Source organism: Saccostrea echinata, unplaced genomic scaffold, assembly GCF_033153115.1.
Source record: "Saccostrea echinata isolate AGI-Se365-2 ecotype Australia unplaced genomic scaffold, CSIRO_AGI_Sech_v1 ptg000030l, whole genome shotgun sequence".
Classification (NCBI taxonomy): domain Eukaryota; kingdom Metazoa; phylum Mollusca; class Bivalvia; order Ostreida; family Ostreidae; genus Saccostrea; species Saccostrea echinata.
The window spans coordinates 26,821,712-26,835,910 of NW_026889779.1; the positions used below are offsets into that span (position 1 = coordinate 26,821,712).

Below are 14,199 nucleotides of genomic sequence, written 5' to 3' on the forward strand. Positions count from 1 at the left end.
AGGGGATCAAAGTTATTCAAAGGAATACAAATGATATATCAATAAAAATCATCTTGTTAAGAACAGCATAGCCATTATTTGTTATATTAATTCAAATATTATTATTTTGCTTTATTTCAGTGTAGTAGCTTCAAATGAGTTTTTAATTTTTTTTTTTATTTTTTTTTGACAATTTAAAATTAGAGATCATCTTAGTAATAAAATTTTTTATAATGTTGCTGTCTTTAAATTTTCTATGTAAAAGTAACATGTACATGATACATTTGGTATTTTTCAAATGCAGTTGAAGGAATTTAGTTGAGCATTGTCAAATATTTCATTTAAATACTAGTTGTGTTTTTATGACTTTATGGTATTAAAAAAGACATAAACTTTGTTCTGTTCATTCATTTGTATAATTTTAGGGCAAACAAAATCAGCATTTGTATAAAATGTTTTGCATGTTTAAAAACAACTTTTGCAATGAAGAACTGTATGAAATTTGGGCAACACTGTGAAAAAGTGGATTTTATTTACTGATGTGTTCACACTTTTGAACACTCTCTCTGTTAAACTTGCAATTTTATGTATTTGCAGTTTTTGCAATGTGCATTTTCATGCTAAGGGATCCTGTAAAATGAGCCCCATAGCTACATGTATAGCCAGTTCATTGCTATAATACATTAAGGCTTGTCAAAAACTCATGATTTTTAGCTCTACTGGTTAGAGACCAGAAGACCTTATGCGATAGTAAGGGGTTGGTCGTCTGTCTGTCCGTCAACAAAAGCTACTCCTCCTACAGTTTTGGTCTGATTTCAATATTACTTGGCACACAAGTAAAGTACACTGAGATACATAATTTTTTTTATCGGATTTTGATTTTGATGAACGGTGTTGCTATGGTTACTAAAATAGAAATTTCTGTAAAATTCTTTTAAAATCTACTCCCCCTTTAGTTTTAGTCAGATTTCCATGAAAAGAGACCAAATCAAGGATCATTATTCTATTTATTTCTGTTGCAAAGTTTCAAGTCCAACTGCTACTTATCTCTTCCTTTGTTAGAAGTACAAACCAGTAGAGCTACAGTCTCGAAAAAGACTTCTGGTTAAACAAATATTCAAATCATGCATCTTTGTGACATTCTGGATAAATATAAGCTAATTTCAGTCATGAAGATTGAAGGTCATGTGCCTGAAATGATTTAATGTTCAAAATGTAATCACTCCAGTAGTCCAGTATGCCTTTTCTACCCAGATATAGTGTAATTTTGCTAAGGTGAAAAAATCAACTAATTCAAATGTGCCACCAAATTGCCTGTTATTTTTACTTAAATATCTTAAAACAAATACTTCTTGATAAAAAAAATATAATCACTGAAGTGTCTCTTGAAATTCTATGCCTGTTTTTTCTACAGAATATCCCTTAGAATTATTGTGACCTTTTTGCACTTGCAGTTCTGCACTTACAAGAGTGAAAACTCCATTAATTTAAATTTGCAACCAAAATCCCATTAATACTAAATAATATATTTAAAAACAATCACTTTTTAAAAATATGAAATCAATGGAAGCGTTTCTTGGAATTTTATAGCTGTTTTTCTGCAGACTATTCAAATATCTTTATTTCTTACAATTATCGTGACCTTTTTGCACTCGTAGCTCTTCACATTCAAAAAGGTATGTGGAAAAAAATTCAGTAAATATTTTTTTCAAAGGTTTTAATTCCTTAAATCCAGTAGTTATGAAGATATTATGGAATTTTTTTATACACAAACAGAATATGTACAAAAGGTGTTATTTTTCCCTACTGGGTATAGAAATAGGCTGACGATAAACTAATTCTCCCTGTATCCATGGTAACAAATCAAATGACGTCACCAAACTTACTCAGTAAGTAAGTGACCTTGATCTCACCTTGTATGCAAAGTTTCAAGAAATTTTGAAAAACTTGCTTTCATAGCATTCTGCATAGTTTTCTCGTAGACACGCATTTAAAGAGATAAAAGAATATGTGAAAAATGTAATTTGAATATAGTGGAAAATGAAATACATTTTACCATAGATTGTCGTTTTTACAAAGAAAAAAGAACCAAACTTATAAATGAAGCACAGAAACATAATAAAAGTTTTAATAGCTTAGATAGTTCTCAAAAATATTTTTGGATCATTACATGTGAAAATATGAATGTTTTACTTCAACTTGGAAACTACCTCTCTAATCATTTAATATGACATTGTAAAGCACAACAACTTGCTATGTATGTATTTTACTTTAACTTTTTTTTTTAATTTATCTCCTTATTGATAATGTACTGCCTTTGTCTACTAATGTATCTTTCATGCCTCTCTGGGGGGCCCTTGATTGGAAAAAAATAAATATTGTCTATTGTCTATAACTTGTCTATTATCTATAAAAAATTGAGTCTTGAAAACATTGTTCTGTTGATTTAGATATGGCGAAAAACTTTTCAAATATCTACAGATCAATTAAAGTATCATCAATGACATGTGAAAAAAACGAACAGAAATCATACCCAAAATCCAATTTAAACAATACAAATTATGAGCAGAGCAAACATGGGCCTCTGAAAAGTGAAAACTGAGGTGGGATAAGGTGCCATGGAGGAATGAACATACTCTGTCCACCGGTAAAACCGTACCTGTCGTGTACTCTTTGTCATGATCAGGTAAATGAAAAAATGACTTTACTAGCACTTTTACGCCTTATCCTAGACTGAAAAAAAGGCAAAATAAACTTTGCTCTTCCTGTTGAGAAAACTTTGGTAAAGCATTTGTCCAAGAGTAAGATAAATGCAGATTAACCTGGGCTTAGATTCAGAAAACTTGTGCAAGTTTTTTCATAAAAATTGCACCTAAGTACTTAAAACATTCTTAACTCAGAAAAAAAAAATTGGTATTCAAGCATTCAATAAATTATTCTTAGAAAATCAGAACACTTAAGTTCAATCTTTCAGCAACGCATAGAAAGTCTTTCTGAACAAAACGTGCGCTCTTTTGTGATGGAGGTGTTTAGTTAGACTACTATATTACATCATATTTGTCAAAATCATTTTGTAAGTAGATACTAATAGGGCTATGTCCTCATCATTGCACATTTGTCAATACATCTATATGTTTCGTTTTGTTTACAGATTTATGAGATTTATCAATGTTTGATATCTTCACAATTTACATAATTATACTTTAAAAGAACATGCGACACTTGTTCTCATGTTTGTGATCTTGTGTAAAAAAGTCTCTTGCTGTGACCTCTAGTTTAACAATTTGATATATTGATGACGTTTTGGCAATAATCATTCAAACATTGATTTGTTATGTCCCATTAAACTCAATAAAAGACACCTAATAGTCTGTCAAATTACATGTTTGGATGTTCTACTTCAAAAAGATATTGATTGTAAACTAAAACCAAAGTTTAATGTTTATAATAAACGTGATGACTCCAACTCTTCTTTCATCAACTTCCCTTATTTATGTAGCAATATATCATTTTTCCCCCTGCATATAGGGTTTATTTCGTCAGTGGATTCGATGAGCAAAAGCATGTTTTCGTACGAACAATATCTAAAATGAGGCAGACTGCTGACGATTAAGTTGATGACACAATGGTATCAACAATTCCGTTTAAAAGCTAACATTTCGCAAATTATGTGGCCAATGCAATGATTTTGCTAGCAAATATATTATGTTGTTAGCTCGAATGTTTACTGATGTCTTTCATATAAATTGTTAGTTCATTATTTTCTTACTGAATTGTGAACGCATTTTCAGTTTATCCGATTACAACGAAGGATACATGGCGGAGGTGACCAATAAAAAAGATGATGCCTACTCCTCATGATACCTGATCTCCTCTCTGATGTTTTCCGAGATCCTTGTTTGTTCATTCACAATTTGCATTATTTAATTGGACTTTGAGCATGAATACTGTTTGTTATTTTCGCATTTCAGTTGAAAAAAGTTTATTTCAATTAACCGTAATGTGGATTTAACTTGGTCAACATTCCGTCACTGTCGAGTACCAAACAAATGCAAATTAGACATAGTTTGATGAATCGTTTTTGAAGATTTCGTTCAAAGTTGGGATTAAAGGATGCAGCGTAGATTTAGATTCATACAGGAAACAATACTTCAAGTTAAATCAAATAAATTAATTACACCATGTATACATGTATATTCATCTAACAATAAAATAATACATGTACATGAAACGGAAAATATAACAGTCATAGTAAGAGTAATATTTTGTATGAAAATTGTGGTTATTAAAAAATACCAACCGGTATAATATCTTTGTGGAAGCAACAGTTCTTGAACAAGTTCAAGAAAGTCTTTTCCAACTATATTAATTGTTTGTTTGTTAATTGTTGTTTAACGTCCCTCTCGAGAATTTGTCACTCATATGTAGACACCACCACTTGCCGGTGGAGAGCTGCAAATTTTGATCTATACTCGGCACTCAGGGCCATTGGGCAGTGAGGGATCTTTTTCGTGCCAGCACCTACTGCGACACGGGACGTCGGTTTATACGGTCTCATCCGAAGGACCGGTCTCCACGTACCACAGTGGGATTCGAACCCGCGACGTAAGGATCAAGTCCTTACTCCGCAACTCTAGATCTAGAGCAGAAGTCCTTACCACTGCGCCACGCGGACGACCTCTATTTGTTGAAGCATATAAGGAATGTGGCCCAAAGGGAAAAGGGGCGTTGGGGTTGGAGAACATCTGTAAAGATCTCCGTTACAATTAGAAACTAGTTAAGTTTGCAATACGTGTATGAATATGCCCCAAACATTCCGAATGCGGGTGTTTATTGATTGATTGTATGTTGTTTTACGCCCCATTCGAGAATTTTTCAATCATGTCACTACACCTATACCGGTGAAGGGCTTAAAATTTAGATCTTTACTCGGCACTCAGGGCCATTGAGCATTGAGGGTTCTTTATTGTGCCAATGCCTACTGTGACACGGGGCCTCGGTTTTTTAGGTCTCATCCGAAGGACCCGCAACTTTCACTTCAAAGTGCCGAGCGCTTGGCGAAGGAACAATTACTACTTTTTAGCTCTACTGGTCAGAGACCAGGCTCCGGGGCCATAAAACTTAGCCAGCTCACTTTTGAGATCAGAATTTGAGACGGTCTCAGATTTTGGTCTCAGTCTCAAGTTAGGTGTGCCATAAAAAATTCCTGTCTCAGTCTCAGTCTCACTTTCTTAGTTTGGTCTCACTTTTGAGCTCAAAATTTAAGACAAGTATAAATGTGTCTAACTTCGAAGATTTTTGCTCACTTTCAATATGGCGTCTTATGGGGCAAGATTGAACCTTTATAAAATCATACAGCAAAGGAGGAAGGCACCTAAACCACGAGTTTTCCGTGATCGGTCGAACCCTTTGGAGGATATGGAGGAGGAGGAGGTATTTTCTCGCTTTCGCTTTCGACCGGAGACCATTTTATTCCTTGTCGGCATGTTATACAACGACCTTAACCATCCAACAGAGAGGAACCTGGCGCTCCCCCCTTTATTACAGGTTCTTGCAGCACTGAGGTTCCTTGCCACGGGTTCTTTTTACATCCTTGTGGGAGAATCCTTGGGCATTGCCAAATCAACGACTGGACGCGCTGCTCGCTATGTTTGTCGCTTGTTGGCGAACATGGTCGGTACATACATTCGTTTCCCTGCAGACACCTCAACTTTCAAGAAAAAGTTTTTCGATATTGCAGGTTGGTTTGATACGCAACTTTTCTACTTTCATTTTGTCAGTCAATAATACGGTTACGGGGTAATTCGTTCCTATGTACATGTTTCTACAGTATAATATCGACTATTTAGAATGAAGTCCATAAATTTATAATGTATTCCAAAATAAAAATATATATTTTCATACAATATATATCGGTCATTGTTAAACTTTGCTTTGTTCTATGTATAAGTGATACTATATGGCAGTTATCTAAACATCTAAGGTAACACGTAAATATTCACGATTTACCTCCCCTTTGTTTACAAACAAAATGAACATGTGTCAGTGACCGTGTTGTAAAGAAAGAAACAAGAAAGAAGAAAAATGTGAAATTGGGGTATTTGTTTTATTTGAGCACAATATTTTTAAAGGATTTCCAAATGTTGTTGGCTGTGTTGACGGGACGCAGATTAAAATCAAGGCACCCAGTGAGAATGAAGGAGACTTCATTAACAGAAAAGGTTTTCATTCGCTAAATGTTCAGGTAATTTAGAAATGTGATTTTAAAAAAAATAACAACTTGAGGAAGTGGCATCCTGTTGAGGTGCATTTTAATAATTAAATAAATATTGTTCTGATGTAACCTGTTTAAATATTAGATTTTAATTTTTTTCCCCACTGAATCAAGTCATCTTAATTTTCCCCAGTCACTATATATATATCTGCTACAGAGGTATGTCCTTAACATCTCTGTGGTATTAGTCACTTTCAGTATGTGCATGGAAAGAGTGTCAGTTCAAGTCTGACCATACGTGCATACAGGGATCAATCCTCCTCCACTTCACTTAATGCAAAACCTTAAAATATATTTTTTACCATCAAAATTGTGGCATATTTCTGTCATCACTAGTCAGATGTTTACGTCAACTTGTCAGATGTTTACGTCAACTTGTCAGATGTTTGTGTCAACTTGTCAGATGTATATGTTGACTTGTCAGATATTTATGTCAATTTGTCAGATAAAAAACACCAAGACCAGAAACTTGGTATTTTGTTATATTACAACATTTTAAAGCCACGTACTAGCTGACATACAGGTCTATACTTGTCATCATAATATCTGACAAGTTGACATAATTTTCTGACAAGTAAATATATTTTTCTGACAAGTCGATATCATTATCTGACAAGTTTACATAATTTTCTGACAAGTTGGCTTATCAGATGTTATGTCAACTTGTCAGATAATGAAGTTGACTAGTAGAATATTATGTTGACTTGTCAGAAAATTATGTCGACTTGTCAGATAATATATTAACTTGTCAGATCTTTATGTTGACTTGTCAGATAATATATTAACTTGTCAGATCTTTATGTTGACTTGTCAGATATTTATGTGGACTTGTCAGAAAAATATGTTAAATTGTCAAGTGATGGCCTAAACTGGGCATGGACACATTTTCATATTGAATTTCTAAACATATGAACATGGTGAATAAGTGACAAGTTAACAAAAAGATCTGACAAGTCGACATAATTAACTGACAAGACAACAAAAAGATTTGACAAAATTATCTGACAAGGGGGGGGGGGGGGGGGGCAGAAATATGCCACCATACATCTGAGATATAAATAACATTAGGTTATTATTGTCTTTGTTTGCTATTGATAGATGAATTATGTTTGTAAAATTGAAAATAGTAACATGACTATTTGGAAAGTTGCTATTTGCCTGCTTTTTCATATTCTACAAATATAAATATTTATTTAATATCAATATTTGATACTCTAATTTCCTTTTTAATGGAAAACTCTTAGCAATATATGTTATCATGGTTATGTCTTACCCATTTTTTTTTTTTTTTTTTTTTTTACACAATTTAAAGATTATTAATGAACAATATTATAGGGTCATATATTTTTTATTGAACAGTCCATTCATTATAATGAATTGATCATTTAATTTCAGATGATATGCGGACCAAAGTTCCTAATTACAAATGTTGTAGCCAAATGGCCAGGATCTGTGCATGATTCTAGAATCTTTAGAGAATCTGCTATCTGCAGAGAGTTTGAGAATGGTAGGATAGTTTGTTATCATTTTGTCCATAAAGCAAATCTAGCACAATCTCTTGGTTTAGCTAAATAGCTTGATAGCAATTCAAAATTGCTTGATTTAGAAATTTTAGAATATTTTTTTCTTTAAAGTTCATTTTTTTCAGTATGTGAAAAAAGTCGCACTTTGGAGCAATGTGAAAAGTTTCAACTTTGAACTCACAGTTCTGCATGTAAAAATCATGAAAATATAATAATCCATATGAGTATTCACAAACCTTGCAACTTTTTTCTATTTTTCTATTTGTTATTTTAAACAAAGCATATTAAACTGTTAGATGTGAAAAACCATATTGGAATAGCTTCATCATGCTATTTTGAATAGCATACTTAGTAACTCAAGCTATATATATTGCTAAATGAAGAGATTGTGTTGGACCTCTTGATAACCAATTACTAAATTGTATTTTTTTTTTTGGAGTAGCAGAACAATTTCAAGACAAATATGACACAATGTACTCTATAATTTTAAAACTCCTTTATGTATTTGTTTAAGGACACATTCAAGGTCTTCTTTTGGGGGATTCAGGATATGCCTTAAAGACCTACCTGATGACCCCATACCTGAATCCTGCAGCAGATTTTATGCAGCGCTATAACAATGCACACTGCAGGACACGTGTTCTTATTGAACAAACTTTTGGGATCTTAAAACGTCGATTTTCCTGTCTACATACTGAACTTCGACTTACACCTGAGAGGGCATGTGTTGCAGTTGTTGCCTGTTGCGTCCTGCACAACATTGGAATTATTCGGGGCGATATTATACAGAACCCTCTGTTGGAGGAAGAAGAGGACTGGGTGGATCCTGGTGCCATGGGTGCTGATGGCAAGACAGTACGGGATCACATTGCCCACAATTATTTTTAGGTATAACCATAAATTGGCACTTCTAGTATTTGCAATTAAACAATGTACTATTTGCAGTGAATATGATTTTCCAACAGCAATATTTAACTTAAAATTTGATGATTGTAAAGGTGTGTTACTGCATCCCTTAATTTGAGTAAATTGCAAATCATGGCCAAAATGTATGATCTCCTCCCTTTTTGGAGGAGAGAGCTATATGCAGACTCTGTGGGTGCATGGAGGTGATTATTTGGATTGCGATTTTAAATTTAAATACAAAAGAGTAGCATCTGAATCAATTTGAAGGTATTTATATTTTTTCTGGAACATAAATAATACAGACATCTCTTTCTACAGAAATAGCCAACTTAATGGCAAATACATATGCACTGTAATATACACTGATAAGAGCATCAAATTTTTGCTGTCATATTCACATATGTGCAATCAATGCTAAAGCATTAATAAGAAATATAAATATTCTTATGTATTTTCTCATGAATATTTTGCATAGATATGTACATATACCCACAAACAAAAAATAGCTACTATGGAGTTGAAATTGGGAATCAAATTTTGCAAAATGCATGTTTAAAACATGCATTTTGTAAAATTTGATCAATACAGGAAAAAAAATCTTTCAGAAAGCAAGGCCATGTTAGTCATAAGTCTTATAATTATTCTTAAAGCATCCTATGCTGTATGGTTTTGTAACAAACCTTTTTTAAAGGGGCACAAAAAAAATTCATTTGAATGCCATGAAGTTGGGGGATATTTATGATGATAATTTTTGTCATGTCAGTGTTGTAACTGAAGATGCTGGAATAATCTTGGGTTAAGTTCCATACCTACCCTCAAGTAAAGCAATCTTTGTGATTATACAATTTTTGCTTGAACTTTCAGTAAGGCGTGAGGTTCTCGGATATACATACTTAGCATCTCTCAAATAGTGACCTAGATTCTCATTGGTTGCCAGATTAGCTCATCGATACTGAAATTTACACAGCTTTTCATTCATTAATACACATGGGATAAAAATGGAACAAATTTCAACGAGTGACGCAAGGAACTAATGACATCGTTTCTTACAGTAAAGAGGTGTGGCTTATGTCATCTCATCATTTGTCAACAACAATCTAAAGTTGCTAATGTTATTAATTTCTTAACCAATGAGAATCTAGGTCACCATTTGAGAAACGCTAATTATGTATGGCCGAGAATGTCACACCTTACTGAAAGTTCAAGCAGAAAAGAGAATTGTACTAAGTATGAGCTTCTAATGTTCTCCATTACATGATATGGTAAGGACAGGAATTTATACATTTTTCTAAAAGTGACCTTGAACTTGATCAAATGACCTGGGTCAAAGTCATAACACACCAACAAGTCACAAGCAATCTTTTTATACCAGTTATGAGCCTCTTGTGTACCTCCATTACAAAGTTACAGACATGATCACTTGGACAGACAGACGGACATGGTGATTCCTACCCCCCCCCCCCCCAAAAAAAATCTATTTGCAGGGGGTATAATAATATTCTATGTAAAATAATTTGTAATCTGCTTGTAAAAATCTTGAGACTAGAATTCAGAAAACTGTGATAATGAAGGTAGGGAGAAATTGCATGATTTAAGAGTGTTCTTTTTTAATTCTATCAACTCTATTTCTGATGAAACTTTCTGCATCTTCAGCTTAATATAATCCATTTCTAATTTTATTTTCTCTTTCTCAGCCTCAAGGACTTCCAGATGGATGGTGTCTGTGTCCCTTGTCCTTTTCTTCTTTCCTGATCCAGCTGTCAAACTTGTGGAAGGGAGACAGGAGCCATTCACTGCACCCAGAGTTGAACAGACAGGTTTTGAGGGCCCTGGTTCACTCTGCAGAACTGGCTGCTCAACTGAAATAAAATCAAAATATATATTTCCTCAAATAAATTACAGTCATTCAAACATTAATGAATATTACTTGGAGTTTGTCTTATTTTAAATTTTCAGATAGGTACTAAATGCATCTTGGAACATTTTTTTTTACCTGTTTCAGTGGCTGGAGTGTCAAATCCTCCATCTATACCCTCTAATGAGGGTCTTCCTGAAAGGAAGGACAACATTGCTTCATCCATAGGTGAAGGTGATGGGGGCTTTGGACCTCCTCCTGTTGCTGGGTATCTGCCAGCACTGTTTATTTTCTTTGCTGTTCAAAAATATCATAGATTGATCAAAATAGTTTTAAGACTGTTTTTGAAATTGAATATTAAGCATATAATAGAATATAATTAATATTAATCATTAAATGAACATATAGAAGGATTATAAACATAATTATTGAATTTTTAATTATTACATTTATATAACCATGCATTCTTAAAACTTGAATGAGGTAGCAATATCTTAAAACTGTGTAAGATATCTTTTAAAATTTTAACTAATTAAATTACCTCTTTGTTTCAAATTAGACCATTGCTTCTTGGTCTGTTTCACTGTCCTTTTTTTAAAGACTCCCTTGCTATAAAGATTAAATTTCCACAATAAATTGACAATTAATTATTGTACATATTTTTGAGCTTAATCATCTTTCTGGAAATTTTGAATAAAAATGTATGTAAAATTGTTGCAGAGAATGATAAGGATTTGGCACACTTGAGTTTAAATGGAATTAACCAATACATAATTATATTTCTTTATGTACATGTGTATAAATTAAAATATAAATCACATTAAATTTCTCTGTTTTTATTTCCCTTTTTACTTGAGACAGAGACCCTTTTTACAAAAGAACTTATGACAAAGACCAAAAACTCAAGTTTATTTTAAAATTGTGCAAAATTAATGTTTCTGTTTAAAATTGCTTGCACAAAAATACCTTTTTATATTCCTTTTAAAAATATTAGAACCATTTTAGCATTAAAAATCTTAAGTTTTTTCGTAAAACTAGGTTCTGTTAGTTTCAAATAGCCTAAATGTCATTAGTACAAATATGTAAGGGTAGCGAATAAATAAGACACCGACTTGGATACATGTGACGCAATTTATAAACATAACAGCTATATATATATTTAGGGAAAAACCAAGAAATTCAAACGTACAAAGCTGAAACGTTTTGTTGTAAGACTGATACAATTGAGATTTATTCGCTATTGAATCTATAAAAGAGATATATTATGTAAAAATTTGTTTCCGAAATTTCGTGCAAAATGAGTACTTGCAAATTTAAAGTAATTATGCTTTTTTTTTTTTTTTGGGGGGGGGGGGGAGTTTTCTTCTTTACATTAGCATGATATTAGTCTAAAAAGTTGTTTAATATACATGAATTACTTTTAAACAAATTAAAAAAGATACTTCTAGAGGGCAGTTTCAAAAACAAAGAATGAAGATATGCAATACGTTAAAAATAGCTAAAATTAATTGTTATAGCAGGGACCTATATTAGTATATAGGTCCCTGGTTATAGCCTGTAATTAATGTTATTCGTAAGTTCTTATATAACACGGGTTTCTGCATGGACAGTAAAAATATCTACGATAAATCATGTGTCTTCGAGAAGAAAAACGTGTTCATGCATTTTTTTTTTATAAACATTTTTTTTAATTAAAATTAATTATAAACTTACGCATTCACTGCAGCCGTGATCTCTTCCCAAGCCCTGTTTTTCTCCGCTTTACCGGACTGAGCCCCTTTAAACTTCCCGTCTAGGACATCGCCCCGCTTTGACGCTTCCTCAATGAGGATTTCCTTTTCCAATTTTGACCAAAAGGGTTCATTACTGCTTTCAGCGTTTTTCGTAAGTAAAAATGATATGTCCTCCTCAGCCATATTTACGTTTTGCAAGAACGGACGCTGGAGGTAACGTAAATTACGTCAGAATGGTCAAAATGACGTAACAATTAAATTCTTATGAAAAGAAAACAAAAAACAAAGAAAAGTTTGATAATACTTTTATTTTTTAAAAAGATTGCGCAATACCTAGTGGGGTGGGCGTGACATTGTCACATGTAAACAATATCCCACAATTCATTTAATATCCTGCTTGGTTTTGGTCTCAGTTTCTGTCTCAAGTGAGAAAATTTAAAATGAGCTCAGTCTCCCTTTATGGCACACTAAAAGTGAGACGATCTAAGTTAAGCCCGGAATCTGAGATTTTTAGATTGATCTCAAAAGTGAGCTGGCGAAGTTTTATGGCCCCGGAGCCAGAAGAGCTTATGCGATAGTAAGGTGTCCGTCCGTCTGTCTGTCTGTAAACAATTTTTCAAAACACTACTCCTCCTACAGTTTTGGTCTGATTTTAATATAACTTGGCACACAAGTAGACTACAATAAGATACATAAATTAGTGCATCGGTTTTTGATTTCGATGAACGGTGTTGCCATGGTTACTAAAAATAAAATTTTCTGTGAAATTCTTTTAAAACCCTACTCCTCCAACAGTTTTGGTCTGCTTTCAATATAACTTGGCAAACAAGTAGATTACACTAAGATACATAATTTAGTGCATCGGTTGTGATTTCGATGAACAGTGTTGCCATGGTTACTAAAAATAGAAATTTCTGTGAAATTTCTTTAAAACGCACCTCCTCCTACAGTTTTAGTCTGATTTCAATATAACTTGGCACACAAGTAGACTACACTAAGATACATAATTTAGTGTATCAGTTTAGCCCAAAATATTCAAAGAGAGCTGAGAACTAGAACCCAAAGATAATAAAAGAAAAGTCCGAAAGATAAAAGTCCAAAAATGATTCCCAGAGAATAGTAAAAAGAATATTGAAAAGAACAAAAGAATTGAAAAGGAGTAAAAAGATGCCTTTTTCCGGCAAACGGGGTATTTTATACTCAGAGGATACTCATGGTCCCAGATATATAAGTACTTTTTATTGGCTGTCTAACCATTGCCTTGCCACCTACGCTTGGTCCTTAGGTCTGCCCGTTGACCAATGAACCCCAACAGGGCACCACCCTCCAATCAAGGTATACCTACTCTTCGCCACAGGAGTTCTAACCCTAAGCTGTTTTACTCATCTACTTCAAAGTTCTCAATTTTATTGCTTTTCGTCAAGAATCTTAATAATAGTAACTTTGCATTTCCGTTCAAAATTTATTACTTTATCGATGGGCTTGATTATAGTCTGTCCCACGACCGGAACGTCACTACTTTTTGCAAGATATCTCAAAATATATAAATACCTTGGCTTTCAACCTAGGTTCGATCGCTAGATTGATTTTTTTCCAAACTTCCTGCATTTATACGAACCCTCGAGGTCAACCAGTGTATTGACACGGCGGCAAATTCAAAGTCTACGGGGATTTAACATGGTAAACTCGTCCATTAGCGTCTAGATTACGGGGCGGGAAACCAGTTTATGAAGGGAGTAGTCGTTCTTTCCAAAGTAAAATTCCGAAAAATCTGAGAAAATCAAAGGACGTAATTTAAAGTGTTTTTATTAATAATGTGAGTATTTATTTGAATTAAAATATATTTTAACACTGTATAACGAGTTTTGTCATAAACGCCGAGAAAATAGTCCGCGGCCGAATATAATGCAGTACAAGTTGTGGATACAG

At 33.3% G+C, this 14,199-nt stretch overlaps 2 protein-coding genes across 2 annotated transcripts; one reads left to right on the forward strand and one right to left on the reverse strand.

The window, feature by feature from the left end:
* Positions 1-5,286: 5,286 nt before the first annotated feature.
* On the forward strand, positions 5,287-10,636 carry LOC133196639 (putative nuclease HARBI1). Its single transcript, XM_061332502.1, has 5 exons — positions 5,287-5,719; positions 6,111-6,223; positions 7,649-7,760; positions 8,291-8,664; positions 10,377-10,636. The coding sequence occupies exons 1-4, from the start codon at positions 5,293-5,295 to the stop codon at positions 8,662-8,664; spliced, it is 1,026 nt and encodes a 341-aa protein (XP_061188486.1). The 5' UTR covers positions 5,287-5,292; the 3' UTR covers positions 10,377-10,636.
* On the reverse strand, positions 10,225-12,453 carry LOC133196994 (myb/SANT-like DNA-binding domain-containing protein 3). Its single transcript, XM_061332836.1, has 4 exons — positions 12,251-12,453; positions 11,079-11,146; positions 10,676-10,834; positions 10,225-10,541 (listed from the first exon to the last, which is right to left on the reverse strand). The coding sequence occupies exons 1-4, from the start codon at positions 12,451-12,453 to the stop codon at positions 10,225-10,227; spliced, it is 747 nt and encodes a 248-aa protein (XP_061188820.1).
* Between the last annotated feature and the right edge of the window lie 1,746 nt (positions 12,454-14,199).